The sequence below is a fragment of the Somniosus microcephalus genome, chromosome 2 (assembly GCF_052327205.1).
Source record: "Somniosus microcephalus isolate GS21.2 chromosome 2, FLI_Smic_1.0, whole genome shotgun sequence".
Lineage (NCBI taxonomy): Eukaryota > Metazoa > Chordata > Chondrichthyes > Squaliformes > Somniosidae > Somniosus > Somniosus microcephalus.
The window spans coordinates 61540646-61560725 of NC_140988.1; the positions used below are offsets into that span (position 1 = coordinate 61540646).

A 20080-nucleotide genomic window follows, 5' to 3' on the forward strand; every position below is an offset into this window, starting at 1 on the left:
GCGGAGGGAAGGGGCTGGGGGGTGGAGAGGGAGGGGGCCGAGGGCAGAGAGAGGGAGGGGGCTGAAAGGGTAGAGAGGAGGTGGTTCAAAGCAGGGAAAGAGAGGGGATCGAAGAAGGGAAGAGAGTAGAGGCGATCGTGGTGGGGGGGGGGGGGGGCGGAGAGAAGAGCTCAGAGAGGGGACTGAAGTGGGGGGAGAGGAACTCGGGGAGAGAAGATCAGCAACTTGTTGGGGTGGGGGGGGGGCACGCGAGGACAGTGAGGTGGAGGTGGGAAGAATGTGATCCATGTCTAATGGGGTGGGGGTGGTGGGGTGATGAGAGCAAGAACATGATCCAGATGGGAAGATAGATCACGTTCTCCCACCCTCTGTTAGGCCTCGATCACGTTCTTCCGCCCCCACCTCTAACACCTGCACACATTCTCCCTCTCCTCCACACCCTAAGACCGCAGCGGTTCAATATGTCAGCTCACTGCCATCCTCTCAAGAGCAACTAGGGATGGGCAATAAATAAATGAATTTAAAAAAGAGTGCATATTCTGTGTCGGTCCTACAACATGCATAACATTACATTTGTGTGTTATTTGCCGGATTCGACTATTCCAATATTCTCCTGGCCAGCCTCCCATCTTCCACCCTCTGGGGGGTCATAGTCTCAGAGTAAGGGGTTGGCCATTTAGGAATGAGATGAGGAGAAATTTCTTCACTCAGAGGGTTGTGAATCTTTGGAATTCTCTACCCGAGGGCTGTGGATGCTCAGTCGTTGAGTATTTTTAAGCCTGAGATCTATAGATTAAGGGAATCAAGGGACATAGAGATCAGGCGGCAAAGTGGAGCGGAGGTCAAGGATCAGCCATGATCTTATTGAAGGTTCAAAGGGCCGCATGGCCTACGCCTGCTCCTATTTCTTATGTTCTTATGTATCCCTCATGCTGTACCCGCATAAGTAAAATTAACCTCTCCACAATGGGTGTGAACATTAGTTGGCCACCTGCAAAGAGATGACAAACTGCTGAACGTCCCTAGTCATCTTGGCTAATGGGCCTTATTGTATTAGTTTGAAATACTGTGAAATTTGACATCACACAAACTGGTGCAGCTGGCTTTAATACATATTTGTTGATGCTTGCAGCCTGTGGCCTTTCTTTTTTAAACTTGTGTGAATTCACTGTTTTAAAACACAACTTTTAAACATAACTCAATCCCAAAATCCATTCCATGAATTTTAAATGATCAAAAATCCAAAACATGGCACGTGGTCAGCTCACAATGCTACTGCTTGAATACCCTGTAGGGAAGTGGCCTGCATAGGAATATCCTGACTCATTTACAGGCTAATTGCTGTTGTCAGAAGTTTCTCTAGGTTGTTTGGTTTCTTCACTTGGGAAGAGGCCAAGTTATTTGAAAGTAAGAAAGACAGCAGGAAATCCACTTTGGACCTAAAAAGGATAGATCAGATTACTTTCTAGACACAGTGAAGGCCCAAAGAGACTTAGGGGTCCAGGTACATAGATCATTAAAATGTCATGGACGGGTACAGAAAATAATCAAAAAGACTAATGGAATGCTGGCCTTTATATCTCGAGGACTAGAATACAAGGGGGTAGAAGTCATGCTACAGCTATACAAAGCCCTAGTTAGACTACACCTGGAATACTGTGTTCATTTCTGGGCACCACATCTTAGGGAGAATATATTGGCCTTGGAGGGAGTGCAGTGCAGATTTACAAAAATGATACCGGGACTCCAAGGGTTAAATTATGAGGTGCTATTACACAAATCAGGGTTGAATTCTTGGGTGATTTGATCGAAGTTTTCAAGGTATTAAGGGGTTCTGGTAGGCAATTTTCCCTCTAGTTCCCCCCCCCCCCCCCCGTGCGGTCCCTTCAAATTTGCTGCGCAACCACGCATGTGCGATATGTGTTCCAGCAGTAGCAGCTGGTGAGCGGCCAGCACGGGACCTCACAATCAGTGCGCGGTCCTTCGGGAAGCATTGCTGACGGGGTAGATAGAAACTATTTCCGCTGTTTGGGGAGTCTAGGACTAGGGGACATAGCCTACAAGTTAGAGCCAGGTGAAACTGGAACACACTTCTACACACAAAGGGTCGTACAAGTTTGGAACTCTCTTCCGCTAATAGCAGTTGATGCTGGGTCAATTGGCAAGTTTAAATCTAAGATTGATACATTTTTGTGAACCGAAGGTATTAAGGGATATGAGGCAAAGGCAGGTATACAGAGTTAGGTCACAGATCAGCCATGATCTCAATGAATGGTGAAACAGCCTCGAGGGGCTAAATGGCCAACTCCTGTCCTTCTGTTCCTAAAACAAACACACAACTGAGTGGCCAATACAATAGCACTGCAATAATATATGTAAACTAGCTGAACAGCCACTTAACCAGTATAAAAAGCACAATATGGGAAATCCAGCTGTTGAGTATGCAACTTCTAGCAAAATGGAGACTTTATAGATAGCGCAAACTCCACTTTGCAAATGAAAATCTGCAGGTCAGAGTAAATGTTGTGAACACACAGACAAATACTCTGTACAGTGCAGAGACCCTCCTACTAATAAATGTAGGTCAGCAAAAGAGTGGGGCACATCTGATTGCAGAGATGTAAACCCAGAGAAGCTGGAGGAATATTTTAAATGTCCAACCTCAAGAGAAGTGCAAAGGTAAGTGATAAGGATATCTGTAAACAATTGTAGGTTGCAACATATATAAGAAATAATGTCAGAATAATTTATGGCTGTCATACATGTTGCCTTGAGTCGCTTAGTATACTCCGCCTATGTTGATAAAGCATCCTCAAGTATCCCAACAGTCCAATTTTTACTTCTGTAAAAACTGAGGCAATGTATATATTATGTATCTTCATAATTTCCTTGCTTTCAAGTACAAGATGGGCCCTTTAATTTCTAATTAGTCCCACCCCTCCTTTGATTATCTTAATTTCTTATATGCTTATAAAAGCCCTTCCCATTTTTTAAATAAAAGCAGCTCGCAATACGGCACGGCAGCAGTGGGCTCAGAGGTGGTAAGTCACTGCCCTCATTTTAACTGCCCCCCACCTGGTTTCCGCCAGGAAGTTAAAATCAGGCCCATTATCTTTACTCCTAGTTGGAATGTACCTAACCTATAGCTCATCTGTTAGAGTCATAGAGTTATACAGCACAGAAAGAGGCCCTTCGGCCCATCGTGTCTGCGCCGTTCATCAATCCCTGTCCAGTCTAATCCCATTTTCCAGCATTTGGTCCATAGCCTTGTATGCAATGGCATTTCAAGTGCTCATCCAAATGCTTCTTGAATGTTACGAGGGTTCCTGCCTCTACCACCCTTTCAGGCAGTGAGTTCCAGATTCCAACCACCCTCTGGGTGAAAAAGTTCCTCCTCAAATCCCCTCTAAACCTCCTGCCCCTTACCTTGAATCTATGCCCCCTTGTTATTGACCCCCCTACTAAGGGGAAGAGTTCCTCTTTATCTACCCTATCTATGCCCCTCATCATTTTGTACACCGCAATCAGGTCCCCCCTCAGCCTTCTTTGCTCCAAGGAAAACAACCCCAGCCTGTTTAGTCTTTCTTCATAGCTGAGGCGCTCCATCCCAGGTAACATCCTGGTGAATCTTCTCTGCACCCTCTCCAAAGCAATCACATCCTTCCTATAGTGAGGCGACCAGAACTGCACACAGTACTCCAGCTGTGGCCTCACCAGCGTTTTGTACAGCTCCATCATAACCTCCCTGCTCTTATATTCTATGCCTCGGCTAATGAAGGCAGGTATCCCATATGCCTTTTTAACCACCTTATCTACCTGTTCCGCTGCCTTCAGGGATCTATGTACATGTACACCAAGGTCCCTCTGACCCTCTGTACTTCCTAGGGTCCTACCACTCATTGTGTATTCCCTTGCCTTATTTGTCCGTCCAAAATGCATCACCTCGCACTTTTCAGGGTTAAATTCCATTTGCCACTTTTCCACCCATCTGACCAACCCGTTTATATCGTCCTGTAGCCTGAGGCTTTCCTCCTCGCAATTTACCACCCCACCAATTTTCGTGTCATCTGCGAACTTACTGATCATACCTTTTACATTCTCATCCAAATCATTTATGTAGATCACAAACAGCAAGGGACCCAGCACCGATCCCTGAGGTACCCCACTGGACACAGGCTTCCAGTCACAAAAGCAACCTTCGACCATCACCCTCTGCCTCCTGCCACTCAGCCAGTTTAGGATCCAACGCGCCAAGGCACCCTGGATCCCATGGGCTCTTACCTTCTTGACCAGTCTCCTATGCGGGACTTTGTCAAAAGCTTTACTGAAGTCCATGTAAACCACATCCACAGCATTTCCCTCATCCACACACCTAGTCACCCCCTCGAAAAATTCAATCAGACTGGTCAGACATGATTTACCCTTGACAAAGCCATGCTGACTATCCCCGATTAATCCTTGCCTCTCCAAGTGGTGACTAATTTTGTCCCTCAGAATTTTTTCCAATAATTTCCCTACCACAGATGTTAGGCTCACTGGCCTGTAATTCCCTGGTTTATCCCTGCTACCCTTCTTGAATAATGGTACTACGTTAGCTGTTCTCCAGTCCTCTGGTACATTCCCTGTGGCCAGAGAGGTTCTGAAAATTTGTGTCAGAGCCCCTGCAATCTCCTCCTTTGCCTCCCACAACAGCCTGGGATACATCTCGTCCGGGCCTGGGGATTTATCCACTTTTTGGCCTGCTAAAACCACTAGTACCTCCTCCCTCTCGATGCTAATATGTTCAAGTACATCACAGTCCCCCTGCCCGATTTCGATGTCTACATCGTCTTTCTCCATAGTGAACACAGAGGCAAAAAATTCATTTAAAACCCCGCCGACATCATCTGGCTCTACACACAGATTGCCACTTTGGTCCCTAATGGGCCCTACCCTTTCCCTGGTTATCCTCTTGCCCTTAATATACTTATAAAACATCTTAGGATTTTCCTTTATTTTGCTCGCCAGTGTTATTTCATGGCCCCTCCTCGCTCTCCTAATTTCTTTTTTAAGTATGCCTCTGCACTTTTTATACTTCTCTAGGGCTTCCTCCGTCTTTTGTAACTGCCAAAAGCCCCCCTTTTGTATATCCCTCGTCATCCAAGGTTCCCTTTGCTTGTTGGTCCCACCCTTGACCTTTACGGGAACATGTTGGCATTGTACTCTCTCTATTTCCCTTCTGAAAGTCTCCCACTGCTTTGATGTGGATTTTCCTATAAGTAGCTGCTCCCAGTCCACTTTGGCCAGATCCTGCCTTATCATATTAAAATCGGCCTGCCCCCAATTTAGAACCCTTATTTCCGGGCCGTCTTTGTCTTTTTCCATGACCACCTTAAATCTCACCGAATTATGGTCACTGTCGCCAAAATGCTCTCCTACTGACACTTCCACCACTTGCCCGGCTACATTCCCTAGAATTAGGTCCAGTACCGCCCCCTCTCTTGTAGGACTTTCTACATGTTGGCTCAAAAAGCTCTCCTGGATGCACTTTAAGAATTCTGCTCCCTCCAAGCCTTTCACACTCTGACTATCCCAATTTATATTGGGGAAGTTGAAATCCCCCACTATTATTACCCTATTATTTTTGCACTTCTCTGAGATTTGCCTACATATCTGTTCCTCTATCTCCCCCTGACTGTTTGGGGGCCTATAGTACGCTCCCAGCAAAGTGCTTGCCCCCTTTTTGTTTTTAAGTTCGACCCATATGGCCTCATTAGAGGAACCCGCTAATATATCATCCCTCCTTACAGCAGTAATTGACTCCTTAATTAATATTGCAACACCCCTTCCCCTTTTACACCCCCCTCTGTCTCGCCTGAAGATTCTATACCCCGGAATATTGAGCTGCCAGTCCTGACCCTCCCTCAACCATGTCTCCATGATAGCAACAATATCGTACTCCCATGTTACAGGAAACTCTCTTTTAACCGGCACCTAAATATCCAGAAATCTCTCTTAATCGGCAAAATTTCAAGAGTAGGTTCAGGTAAGTTGTACTATATATTAGTGGCCATGTGAAATAAAGAATAGATTTGCCTTCCAAAGCTAGGCTTTACTAACTTTAAAATCTGCAGCACATCTTCCCACATCCAGTCCCAACCAAAGCTGGAAAAGAACTGAATGTAAGGTGGCCACAACACATCATGTGATCATCAACTACCAATGAGATTACAACATATATCCCAAGGCAGTTAACAAACAACCAATCACAATACTTTTACTAAACAAGGAATAATCACCACATTCACCCCACCTTTTAAAATATACTCCAACCTAAATAACCTTTACAATTTATAATTAATTATTTACAACTAAAACTATGCACAACAAGAATAAAACTGTTCACATGACACAATACTAAGTGAACAACAACAAATAGTAACATTGCACATAAGTATTAAGTATCTCTCAACTAAAACAATATACTATAATATTTCAACAATTTTAAAACATTACTATCAATTTAAAAGTCCATTTTCAATCGGTCGACCGGATATCTTGTTCGTGTCGACCTTCTTAACCTTGGTGAAATTCCTTGCCCTCCCACACCAGAAGGCACAGAAGTATCTTCAGCAGGAAGGCTATCCATATCCCGATTTTCAACGGTTTCCGGATTAGAAATCCCATCAGAAGGTAAACTGGGACGGTCATAAACATCTATCAAGGGCTGACTAATAGAAGTATAATTATCTGCAATCGGATTGGAAATATTCATAGTATCTGTAACAGCATCCACATTATCTGAATCATGACTATTGTTAATATCCTCAGAAGAGGGCTGGCCCCCACAAGGAGCCAAGTCTTTAATTGAAACAGTACTTTCTTTCCCATCTTGGAATCGAATATGAGCATATTGGGAATTTGCCTCCAACAGCTCCACCTCCTCCACCAAAGGATCATATTTTGACAATCTAACATGGCGTCGAAGCAGCACAGGTCCCTGCATAGTAAGCCATGAAGATACCGAATATCCCGTAGTAGATCTCCGCGGATAGTTAAAGAGCCTTTCATGGGGGGTCACATTAGTAGCCGTTGAAAGCAATGATCTAATGGAATGCAGGGCATCAGGCAGTACCATTTCCCACTGTGTATTCTTAAGGTTCCGGGATGTCAAAGCCAACATAACTGCCTTCCAGATCACCCCATTGTATCGTTCGCACTGTCCATTACCCTGGGGATTATACGGGGTAGTTCTACTAGTAGAAATTCCCCGACTCTGAAGGTATTCCTTCAACTGGGAAGACATAAAAGAACTTCCCTGATCCGAATGGATATACGCAGGCATCCCAAAGATGACAAAAAGTTGAGTCAGACATTTAATAACTGTAGCAGCTGATACATCTGCACAAGGAAAAGCAAAAGGGAACCTTGAAAACTCATCCACAACAGTAAATATATATCGGTTTTGAGTAGTTGAAGGAAGAGGCCCCTTAAAATCGACGCTCAAACGTTCAAAAGGAGAAGTAGCCTTTATAAGATGAGCTCGTTGAGGCTTAAAGAAATTCGGTTCACACCGAGCACAGATAGAGCATGATGAAGTCATCCGCTTGACGTCTTCAACTGAAAAAGGCAAGTTCTTACTGCGTACAAAGTGTATCATCCTCGTAACCCCAGGATGACATAAGGCATTGTGAAGATTAATAAGCGTATCTCCATGAATCACAGAACAATAAGCCCTCGACAGTGCATCAGCAGCAACATTATCCTTCCCCGGACGATAAACTATGTCAAAATGGTAACATGCCAACTCAATCCTCCATCTCATTATTTTATCATTTTTGATCTTTCCAAAATGTTTAACATCAAACATAAAGGACACAGATTTTTGATCAGTTACCAACGTGAAATGTCGCCCCGATAAATAATGTCTCCATTTACGCAATGCTTCTACTATTGCGTATGCCTCTTTCTCTATTGAAGAATGTCTTTTTTCACTATTGTTCAAAGTACGTGAGAAAAAGGCCACAGGTCTTCCATTTTGGTTCAGAGTAGCCCCAATTGCAAAATCCGAAGCATCCGTCTCGATCACAAAGGGAACCTGCTCATCAATAGAATGCACAACTGCTCCTAAAATATCCTTTTTAAAATTCTCAAAACATGTCCTGGCCTCCCATGATAGAGGATATGTCGTAACCCGAATAAGAGGCCGGATCTTCCGTGAAAAATTTGCAATCCAATTAGAATAATAAGAAAACAGTCCAACAACTCGTTGCAAAGCCTTAGAATTAGTAGGACAAGGTAAATCAATCAATGGTCGCAGACGTTCTGGATCTGGTTTAATCTTGTTTCCCGAGATAATATACCCCAATAGATTTACCTCAGTAGTCGAAAAGATACATTTCTCTTTGTTAAAAGTTAAACCAACTTTTTCCGCAGCTTGAAGGAATCTTTTAAAATTAGAATCATGCTCCACCCTTGATTTGCCACACACTGTGATGTCATCTAAGTATGAAAAGGTGTCAGAGAGGGAGTTATCACTTATAAAAGCATCCATTGCCCGTTGAAAACAAGCAACACCATTAGTAACACCAAATGGTATTCGGCAAAACTGATACAGCTTTCCACCAGCCTCAAAGGCCGTATATGGTTGATCCTTCTTAACAATAGGAATCTGATGATAAGCACTCTTTAAATCAATAGTGCTAAAAACCTTATACTGAGATACTTTGTTGATAAGCTCATCAATCTTAGGCAAAGGGTACGCATCTAATTGAGTATACCTATTAATAGTTTGGGAATAGTCTATCACCATTCGTTTCTTGTGTCTCTCGTTAGTCGTGACAACTACCTGTGCTCGCCAAGGCGAACAACTAGGTTCAATGATTCCTTCCAATAAGAGACGTTGAACTTCAGAATTAATAAATTCTCTATCCTGACTACTATATCTTCTTGACTTGGTAGCAATTGGCTTACAATCCAACATCAAATTGGAAAAAAGTGATAATGGAGAAATAGATAAAGAGGTTAATCCACAAATAGATAAAGGTGGCTTAGTCCCTCCAAATGAAAGACTAAGAGACTCGTGTAACTGAAGCACATCATGTCCAATCAAAATATCCGCACAGAGATTAGGCAAAACAGATAGGCGTATATCAGTATACGTATTACCTAGAAGAATCATTTTCACAAAGCAACAACCAGCTATTTGTGAAGTAAGGGTCGTCTGAGCCATACACACCTGATACGTAACAGGCGAAATTTTCAAATGCTTCTCCTTCGCAAACTGAAGACTTATAAAACTCTCAGTACTGCCCGTATCTATAAGGGCCTTCACTTCCAACCCATTAACTTGAGCCGTAACTACAGCTTTGTTTAGGCCATGAGCAAATGCAGCAGAAATTGATGCAATAAACGCCCTATCTAAAGGCTGAATAGTCACAGAGGAGGTAGTGGAGGAAGGCCCTCCCACACCAGGAGAGGAGGAGGTAATTGAACCTGATGATTTGCACACGCGTGCATAATGACCTCTCTTGCCGCATTTACTACACAGCCTCCCGAGCAGGACACTTCAGACGAGGGTGCCGGATATTCCCACAAAAATAACACTTCTGAATCCTAGAGGCAACAGCCGCCGAAGTAGAAACTGTTTCAGAATCTAGTAAACCACTCCCATTAAGTCCACATAATTCCTTTTCATCCGAAACTGCCGAAACCATAGTCGCAGGCCGATTAAAAAGAGCATAAGAATCCGAACTTCTCTGAGCCACATCCAATGTAGAAGCTTGCTAAAAAGCACTTTTAAGATCCAAAGTCTTATTTTCTAACAACCGCCGACGAATTGATCTGGACAGTAATCCATTAATAAAAGCATCCCGTACCGATTCTTCCTTATATTCTTCAGCCGTCACGGCCTTATAATTACAGTTAACACTAAGGCACCGAAGTGCTTGTAAATAAGTATCCAAAGATTCTCCCACCTGCTGCCTACGGGCAGATAGAAGGTGACGTGCAAATACCTCATTCTTTGGTTTAACAAAAATCTTTTCCAATGTAGAAATAGCCACTTCATAAGTTTTACAGTCCAAAATATATTTATATACATCCGGAGCAATGTAGTTGATCAGCATATTCAGCTTATTTAGAGACTCTTGATCCAACACGCCCAAAAAGTTTTTAAATGTACAATACCAATGTTTCCATTTATCATCAACTCCAGCAGAATTGGGGTCAGCCTTGAATCGTTCTGGTTGAAGATATCGCTCCATTCTAACATAAAGTTAATAAATTGAAATAAAGAATAGATTTGCCTTCCAAAGCTAGGCTTTATTAACTTTAAAATCTGCAGCACATCTTCCCACATCCAGTCCCAACCAAAGCTGGAAAATAACTGAATTTAAGGTAGCCACAACACATCATGTGATCATCAACTACCAATGAGATTACAACATATATCCCAAGGCAGTTAACAAACAACCAATCACAATACTTTTACTAAACAAGGAATAATCACCACACCATGTAACCGGGGTTCCTGGATCTGTGGCCGTGTAACCAGGGTTCCTGCACCTGTGGCCGTGCAACAGGGACTCCTGGATCTGTGGCCGTGTAACCGGGACTCCTGCACAAGTGCCGTGTAACCGGGGCTCCTGCACCTGTGGCCATGTATGGGGCTCTCGTACCTTGGTAAGTATACCTCTCTGTAATCCGGACTTTTTGATCAACCGGCACCATGCCGGTCCCGTCGGTGCCGGATAAAAAAGAGTTTCCTGTACATATTTAAATATCTTCCACTTTTGGCTCAGTTTGATCTGCTATTAATCTAGGCTACATCCCCTTTTATTCCACTAAAATTAGCTCATTTCCAGTTGAACATCTTTAGCTTAGACTCTTGTTTTTCTTAACAATGTGCATTTCATTACATTATGGCCACTATTTCAAAAATATTCTCTCAGCTTTATGTCACGTAGTTTTCCTTTGTTACCCAGAACCAGGTTGTTTTGATCACAATTTTTTCTCTTATCTTAGTCTATTTCAGGATAGTTACATTTTTCCATTATTATAACTGTTACTACAGCAAACCTCTCTAAAACCCGCAAATCTCATCCTCAATGACTTTCCCACTACAGTAGTTGGTAATCTATAATGTGCTCTCAATATGGTCACAGATCCCTTATTATTTCTGAACTGAATACAGACAGTATTCCACCCGAGTATGGGCATCATTGAAAATGTTCCTTCTTATGTGTAACAGTATCCTTGTTTAATAAGAATACCCTCCTTTTTTCCCTTTTCTGTTCTGAAAATTTTACAACTGGGAATATCCAGTTGACAGTTTTACACCCACCCCCGAATCCAAGTTTCCATTAATTCTTTAAACTTCTCTGACAAAAAAATAGTTCTCACAATAGCGAGCAACAAGCATTGTCTATGAAATAACACTGGTGCAGAATCCCAAATTCAAAAGTGCAGGACACTTAAAAACCTACAGCCCAATGATTTTTTTGTAAACTTAACATAGCAAATCTATGCTTTTGTTATTTTCTGGGATTGCCGGCAACCTTTGCAAGGGAGGGGAAACACCTGAAATGAGCAGTAAAATCCAAAAAATGGAAACAGCCCCTAGTTCCCAACAATCTTTGAATAAACAAAAACATGTTACAGAAGTCTTCAAAGGGTTATTTGAATTGCATAAAAATAAGTGTTCAGTAGGTTAAACAATTACAGACATACAGAGTGGATACTTACTCTGGCTGGGTAACATTGCGCCATTTTAATTTTCTGGTTTTATGACTAGCTTGAGTCTCACTTGAAGTAGAAGCTTGAGTTACTTTGTTGGGCTGGGAATCGTTTACTAATGTAACAGCAGCATACCTACTCGGGTGGCAGTCTGGGAGAAATAAACGTAAATCCATATTTTCTGCCTGTAAATGTAAAATATTACATAAAATGTATGTTGCAACTAGATAGGAATATTTTTGCTAAGCAACTTATTTTGTATATAAAATTACTTTTATTTTTAAAAACTGCATTTATATATCACATCCAGCATCTCAAAGAACTTCACAGAGCAAATTATTTTCAACTACAGAGAGCATTGCTCTAAGAAAATACAAATGCATGGCCAGTTCCTACAAACGAGTTAAATAACTAGTTCAGACAGTTTTTGCTGGTGTTGGTTGAGAGAGAAATGTTGTCACAGGATCTTTAACATCCTCCAAACTATCAGCACAGGCAGACAAGTCCTCAGTTTAACATCTCATCCAAAGAACAGCATCAATCCCTAGGTATTATATTGGAGTGTCAGCCCACATTATGTACTCAAATCCTGGAGTGGAGGCTGAATGTACAAACTTTTACTCTGATTGGACAGAGGTACCAGCTGAGCCAACCATACAAACAGTAACACCACTCCTTTGATGCCATTATACTGCACTATTTACACCAGTGCAACTCAAAGCAGAACTAAGTTGTACTGTTTTCAAATCAGGAAAAACAGTTTCAAATATGCTAGTGATTTCTTTTAATCTTGTAGTGAAGTGAAAGGTTCCACACCAACAAAATTTGCCAAGTTGAGGCACAGAGACACCAGATTCATTTAGGTTGAACCTTTTCCATAATCTCTTGTCCCAGGTGGAGCGTGGAGGGAATTAACTGAACCCCAAAAGACTACGATACATTGACCCACAACAAAAGAAGCAAATTAATCAATTTCCCCCATTGGGAGCCACAGTACACAGTGAAATGGATTGGGCTCAACTGCAAGGCCCATGATTATCTTAACTTTGTTCATAATTAGGTAGCCTAATATTGCTAGACCCATGTACATGTCCAGAAAATTTATGAGGGCGTTGACCTCACTACATCCTTTCAAGTGTACACTAGGAAGTCTGGGTCGTCTTTGGTACTGACAAATGTGGTAGGTCCTACAGATGATCTTGTTTCTCCTCATTTAAATGATCACATGGAGACATTCTGGAACACAATGGTATATAGCCTCCCAATCTTTGCCTGAAATGTTTGTCAAAATCATCCTCACATCGCTTGAAAACATGATCAGCTCACCAGCTCCATTGAAAGCAAAACAGAATAGAGCTCCGAGATTAACTAATCTTCAGAAACTATAATAAAAAGTCAACACCTTCACAGAAATCTCTCTCGAGGCTCCTGATATATGCAAGAAATGGCAAACTTGGAGGGAGAAAAAAACTAGGATTGTAAAAAAGCAAAAGTTTACAACCATTTCTCGCTCTAATAGATGGAAAATGGCCAAACCCTACCAACAGCAAAAACCCTGAAATACTACTGAAGGATGCACTACAGGGTTGTCCCACAAAAGGGAGCATGGGGAAAGGGCCTTCAGAATGGTAACATGATTGTAGATTCATTAATGGGATTTTCCAGGTGCTGAAATGGTAGAGCTTGCCACAAACAATAAATGAGACAGAGATGGCAGGAGAATAAACCTATTTCATCCCCATCCAAGCAACAAAACTTGCATTTATATAGCGCCTTTAACATAGTAAAACGTCCCAAGGTGCTTCACAGGAGCGTTATCAGACTAAATTTGACACCGAGCCACATAAGGAGACATAAGGGCAGATGACCAGAAACGGTAAAAGAGGTAGGTTTTAAGGAGCGTCTTAAGGGAGGAAAGACAGGTAGGCAGGTGGAGAGGTTTAGGGAGGGAATTCCAGAGCTTGGCGCCTTAGCAGCTGAAAGCACGGCCACTAACAGTGGAGAGATTAAAATCGGTGATGCACAAGAGGCCAGAATTGGAGGAGCGCAGATATCTCTGAGGATTGTAGGGTTGGAGTAGGTTACATAGATAGGGGATGGCGAGGCTATAGAGGGATTTGAAAACAAGAATAAGAATTTTTAAATCGAGGCGTTGCTTAACCGTGAGCCAATGTAGGTCAGCAAGCACAGAGGTGATGGGCGAATGGAACTTGGTGTGAGTTAGGATCCGGGCAGCAGAGTTTTGGATAAGCTTAAGTTATGGAGGGTGGAAGATGGGAGGCCGTCCAGGAGTGCGTTGGAATAGTCAAGACTAGAGGTAACAAAGGCACGGATGAGGGTTTCAGCAGCAAATGAGCTGAGGCAAGGGTGGAGTCGGGCGATGTTACTGAGGTGGAAGTAGGCAGTCTTAGTGATGGTACAGTTATGTGGTCGGAAGCTCATCTCGGGGTCAAATATGACACCAGGGTTTCAAACAGTTGCCAAGGAGAGGCATGGAGTCAGTGGCGAGGGAAAGGGGTTTGTGGCGGGAACCGAAGACAATGGCTTCTGTCTTCCCAATATTTAGTTGGAGGAAATTACTGGATGTTGGACAAGCATTCTGACAATTTAGAGCTAGTGGAGGGGTCGAAAGCGGTGGTGGTGAGGTAGAGCTGGGTGTCGTCAGCCTACATGTGGAACCTGATGTCGTGTTTTCAGATGATGTCGCCAAGGGACAGCATGTAGATGAGAATTAGGAGGGGGCCAAGGATAGATCCTTGGGTGGACTCCAGAGGCAATGGTGTGGGAACAGGAAGAGAAGCCGTTGCAGGTGATTCGTTGGCTATTACTGGATAGGTAAGAATGGAACCAGGCGAGTGTAGTCCAACCCTGCTGGACGACGGAAGAGAGGCATTGGAGGAGGAGGATGGTGTGGTCAACCGTGTCAAAGGCTGCAGACAGGTCGAGGAGGGACAGTTTACCTTTGCCACGTCATTTGTGACTTTAATAAGAGCTGTTTCAGTACTGTGGCAGGGGCAGAAAACCGATAGGAGGGATTCAAACATAGAATTCTGGGAAAGATGAGCACGGATTTGGGAGGCGGCAGCACATTCAAGGACTTTGGAGATGAAAGGGAGGTTGGAGATGGGGCGCTAGTATGCAAGGACAGAGGGGTCAAGGATTGTTTTATTTTAGAAGAGGGGAGGATGACAGCAGATTTGATGGGGAGGGGACAGTACCCAAGGACAGAGAACCATTAACAATATCAGCTAACATGGGGGCCAGGAAGGGAAGTTGGGTGGTCAGCCATTTAGTGGGAATAGGGTCAAGGCAAGCAGTATAAACAGAGGACCAGCCCAACACAGGCCTAAAATGCACTGCCCACGATAGGGTAAGCAATACAGGGGCCCTGCTACCTCCTACTTCATTGCAGCAACATTAGTCCAGGAGCACCTACCATTCCAAATGAAAAAAATGATATTTAGCGATCAAGGTAAATTTTAGTATATGGACCGGGAGCATTTGGAATAAAGTAACCAGAGTAAAATTTTATCCTCAAAACAACAATTCTTCCTTAAAGCATAGTGGAAGATGAGCAATCCATCCCCGTACAGACTCTCTTGCAAATGCTTGGGAAATTAGCAACGTAGAGGCGGCTAGATCTTTTAATCTGAAGTGCCAACTTTCCCCTCAACTGGTTTTGAACATTAAAATCTTATAGGCAGTTCAACAGACCATCTAGGCTGTGAGATTACCTCCTAGAAATCTAGGGCTAAAAATTGAGTAGCGCCCCAACTTCGCCTTAGCGCCCCCGCGCTGGAACTTGAGTGGTTGCGCCCCAAGGGGGAAGCGGGGCGCTATTGGAAGCGCCCTGCATCCCTCTTGGGGCGCTGCGAGTCAATATTGCGGCGTTATGTGCCGCAGTGCCACACGCTGCGGCACGTCGCGGTATTGCAGGCCTTCCTCCCCAGCTGGGCCCCCGGGGATCGGGAGTGCAGGCAAAACAGCCCAGCACTCAAGAGAAGTGCCGGGCTCTTGAAGCGCAGCCAGCACTCCGCGGAGGGGGGGGGGGGGGCGCGTTTCAGGAGGTCTGGGCGCTGGCAGGCACAGCGTAGGCAGGTGCTGGCAGGCGGCCACCAACAAAAACGGCCGACTCGCACCTCGCCTTTAAATTGCGCCTCCCCGGCTGCAGGTACGCCCCCCTGACCCCGTCGGATATAGCGTAAGTCAGGGGGCGCTCCCGAAGATCGTGGCTGGGGCGTGAGCGGGGCGCGCGCTACCGGTTAGCGTCACCACTAACCTCCCGCTGAATTTTGCGGGAGGCGTGGGCAGTGCCGCGCCCGGGCGCTAGTTGGTTTGCGTCCCGTTAGCGTCCTCTTAAGACGCTAATGGGAGGCGCAACCAACTGAATTTTTCCCCCCTAATGTTTTAATTGATGCTTAAAATACTAATATTCAAATTCCTACTCATCTAACAACAGTAATCAATTATATTATAAATTATAGTAAGCTTTTTGCCCACATGTCCATTTTAGCATGTGGATTTGTCATCTACCAATAGGAGGATTTAAAATAAAATAAATGCACATCTTCTAGTGTATTATGAGAATATATAGTCTAGGAACATTTTGCAAATGTTTACATTTAGCAGTAGTCGTGCAGGTATCCAGAGATTATTAGTTACTTAAATAGTGGCTGATGATTATCATCTGCCTTAATAGTTATATCATAAAATCTGGAAAAAAAAGACTAATAAAACTAAGCAAAAAAAAATTTGCATAATAAACACATCACTGGACTCTGGCTTCATATTTTCAAATTACTCACTGAATTACCTGAAAAACATGAGCAACTTAAATCTTTCGATGTTTGAAGTAAAAGCACAGAACTTACTATTTAAACAATGTTTGCCAATTTTATTGTGCTCTGAGACTGTTTTGTTGTCAAGTTACACGTTGCACCGGTAGTGGGGAAAACGCTAGAGTCCATTATAAAAGATGTAATAGCAGCGCACTTGGAAAACAGTGACAGGATCGGACAAAGTCAACATGGATTTACAAAAGGTAAATCATGCTTGACTAATCTACTGGAATTTTTTGAGGATGTAACTGGTAGAATAGATAAGGGAGGACCAGTGGGTGTGGTGTATTTGGACTTTCAGAAGGCTTTCGATAAGGTCCCACATAAGAGATTAGCGTGTAAAGTTAAGGCACATGGGATTGGGGGTAAGGTACTGTCTTGAATAGAGAACTGGTTGGCAAACAGGAAGCAAAGAGTTGGAATAAACGGGTCTTTTTCCGAGTGGCAGGCAGTGACTAGTGGGGTACCGCAGGGATCGGTGCTAGGACCCCAGCTATTCATAATATATATATAAATAAATGATCTAGACAAGGGAACTAGATGTAATATCTCCAAGTTTTCAGACGACACAAAGCTGGGTGGGCATGTGTGCTGTGAGGAGGATGCAGAGAAACTCCAGTATGATTTGGACAGGTTGGGTGATTATACTGCATTTGCCATGCATCTGCCCAATGTGGATAAATGCGAGGTTATCCACTTTGGAGGCAAAAACCGGAAGGCAGATTATCTGAACGGCAATAGATTGGGAAAAGGGGAAGTGCAATGAGACCTGGATGTCCTTGTGCACCAGTCGCTGAAGGTAAGCATACAGGTGCAGCAGGCAGTTAAGAAGGCAAATGGTATATTGGCCTTCATAGCGAGAGGTTTTGAGTACAGGAGCAAAGAAGTCTTGCTGCAGTTGTACAGGGCCTTGGTGAGGCCACACCTTGAGTATTGTGTGCGGTTTTGGTCACCTTATCTGAGGAAGGATGTTCTTGCCATGGAGAGAGTGCAGCGAAGATTCACCAGACTGATACCTGGGATGGCAGGGATGACGTATGAGGAAAGATTGGGTCGATTAGGCTTATATTCGCTGGAGTTTAGAAGAATGAGAGGGGATCTCATTGAAACTTATAAAATGTTAACAGGACTACTGAATTTGGATGATCAGCCATGATCTCATTAAATGGCGGAGGCGGGCTCGAGGGGCTGAATGGCCTACTCCTGCTCTTATCTTCTATGTTTCTACCACATTTCCAATAATCACAGAATCACAAAATCCCCACAGTGCAGATAGAGGCCATTTCGTTGCTGAGTAGCAATCTAAATAAAGTGGAACATACCTTCAAACAAAATTTTGTGTTGCAAGTTTCAGGAACAAAGTCATTGAAAGGCAATGAGAAGTCAATGTTCAGTGTTTCTCCACATGCTGCTAAATAAACTGCAACAGAAGAATAACAGTATTTCAATTAGAAATTCCCAAAGACTATTGAATACATTAAATGCTGGTTGCAAGTCTTTTGATGTCTTTTAGTAAGTGAACAAGCTTTTCTGCATATAACTGAAGGTTTTGTCCCACAATATAGAATTTTTGAACACAATCCACACAAATCAGAAACAATTACACTACTTGAAGGTCATCTTTTAAACCTTGCATCTCCTAACTGATACTTTCCGAGTTTTGTTTTCTCACATAGAATCAAATCAAATCATCCTTGCAAAGAGATAGAATTAAATTTACATGTTAACAATTCTAGACAATGCAAGTATCCAGTTCAAATCAATATATAGGGAGCAAGAGTAACCTAATAAAATGTCTCAGTAGTGTACAGTTTTCCTGTTTGTAAAAGCTGCACGTCAGTATGCACAAGTCACTCACTACCAGTGGCAGGACTTGAATTCAAGCCATTGAGATGACTGGAATTTTAACCTACCATATCAAATACAGGTACCTTGGCCACAACCTCTCTTCCCCTCCCTGTCCACCACCCCCCCCAAAAGTAATATATATTGTTAGTTACCTCATAAGATAAATCTTTGGGTTCCAGTTAAGGAAAATCCAATCACACACTTAGGACTTTATTTACAAAACAATTCTAATGTCCAAGGTCAGCCGTACAACTAAAATCAAGCCGTTTTAATTTGTGATGACTACTGCATGTCTCTTACTATTGTCTCCTCATAATTTGATTGGTGATAAGATTTTCAACTTCTGCATACTCAACCCCAATTATATGAACATTTTATTTATCAAAGGGCCCTTTTAAATTCAGAATGTTAGATGGAAAGTTTTAGGTATCAGGCCGAGCTCAAAACAAGCATTGAAAAATCTGTAACCTTTCTTCTCTGTCCTACTTAATTAACTGTATTGGAAATGTGCCAGTGAAGAGAAGTCCTTGAGGAGTGGTACAGTACAAAAGTGAACTGTTCATTTAACACATTAGCTTGATTACCTGACCCTGGAGACATTGCTTGTGCTGTGCCTGATTGTTGCTACTGAGCTGGAATAGCCAACTTATTGTACATGGCAAAATTCAGAAAATTTTTAACATTTATAAATGCAGACATCGGTAAAAGTGGCTTTATGCACTGGAAGTCTATTGGTCTATTTAGTTGTCAAAGAATATCCAACTAGTTGTTAAAGAATTTCGAACTAGTTGATATGGCAATGATGCTCAAGGAAAATGGAAGCTCACGTGTACTTTTAAGACAATGTACTCCTCCACAATTAGTAGGACTTAAAAAAAAAAAAATTACCTCCTTCTAGTGGAGATGCACTATCTGGGATCTTGCTTACCCCTGGGTCTGCTCCAATGATGTGGTTTATGTGCGTAGCTCAGATGCACCTTGGAGCAACTCCATGTGCTAATGTGAAAGACACCACTTCAGACCAACTTGGGTATTGATTTGAGAGTTTATTCATATTGTGGATCAGACATTTTAATTCATTCAAATATTTTTTCAAAGGCTTGATGCTTTTCAAACTTAAAAATGTGACAAAGTGGGTTGTTGAAATTTGTATTTGTAAGTTGATTTTAGTTGCAGGATACTTACAGCTTTCCATACAACATTCTGAAATTCACAAATTTTAGACTCAAATATATATATTCCATTTTCATGTTGCAAAATAAGTTTTACACCATTATTAAGGTTGCATTTTGCTTCAATAGGTAAGTTAAGCACAGGTATAGTGTAGTATTTGGAGTTAAATTAGTCAGATAAACAGTTAAGTAAACCCAGTAATTGATGAAAGATTTTCTACTTAACAGAGTAAGTGACAAATTACTGCTTATAGAATCCTAGAGCACAGAAGGAGGCCATCCAGTGCATCGTGCCTGTGCTGGCTCTCTGAAAGAGCTACCAATTAGTCCCACTCCCCTGCTCTTTCCTCATAGCTCCTTTTTAACTTGAGATCCAATTCTCTTTTAAAAGTTACTATTGAATCTGCTTCCACCATTTCAAGAAATGCATTCCAGATCATAACAACTTGCTGAGTAAAAAAATTCATCTTGGCTTTTTTGCCAATTATTTTAAATCTTAATCGCCTA

The 20080-nt window shown here is 42.7% G+C and overlaps 1 protein-coding gene across 10 annotated transcripts in view; it reads right to left on the reverse strand.

Annotated features, from left to right (window-relative positions):
• bltp1 (bridge-like lipid transfer protein family member 1) overlaps nucleotides 1-20080 on the reverse strand; it is a 567108-nt gene that overhangs the window by 398417 nt on the left and 148611 nt on the right. For all 10 annotated transcript variants that reach the window (XM_086009761.1, XM_086009749.1, XM_086009753.1 and 7 more), the window contains 2 exons: nucleotides 17876-17973; nucleotides 11725-11900 (listed from right to left, as the gene is read on the reverse strand). In XM_086009761.1, coding sequence (XP_085865887.1) covers nucleotides 11725-11900; nucleotides 17876-17973 — 274 coding nt within the window. The remainder of the gene's footprint in view (nucleotides 1-11724; nucleotides 11901-17875; nucleotides 17974-20080) is intronic.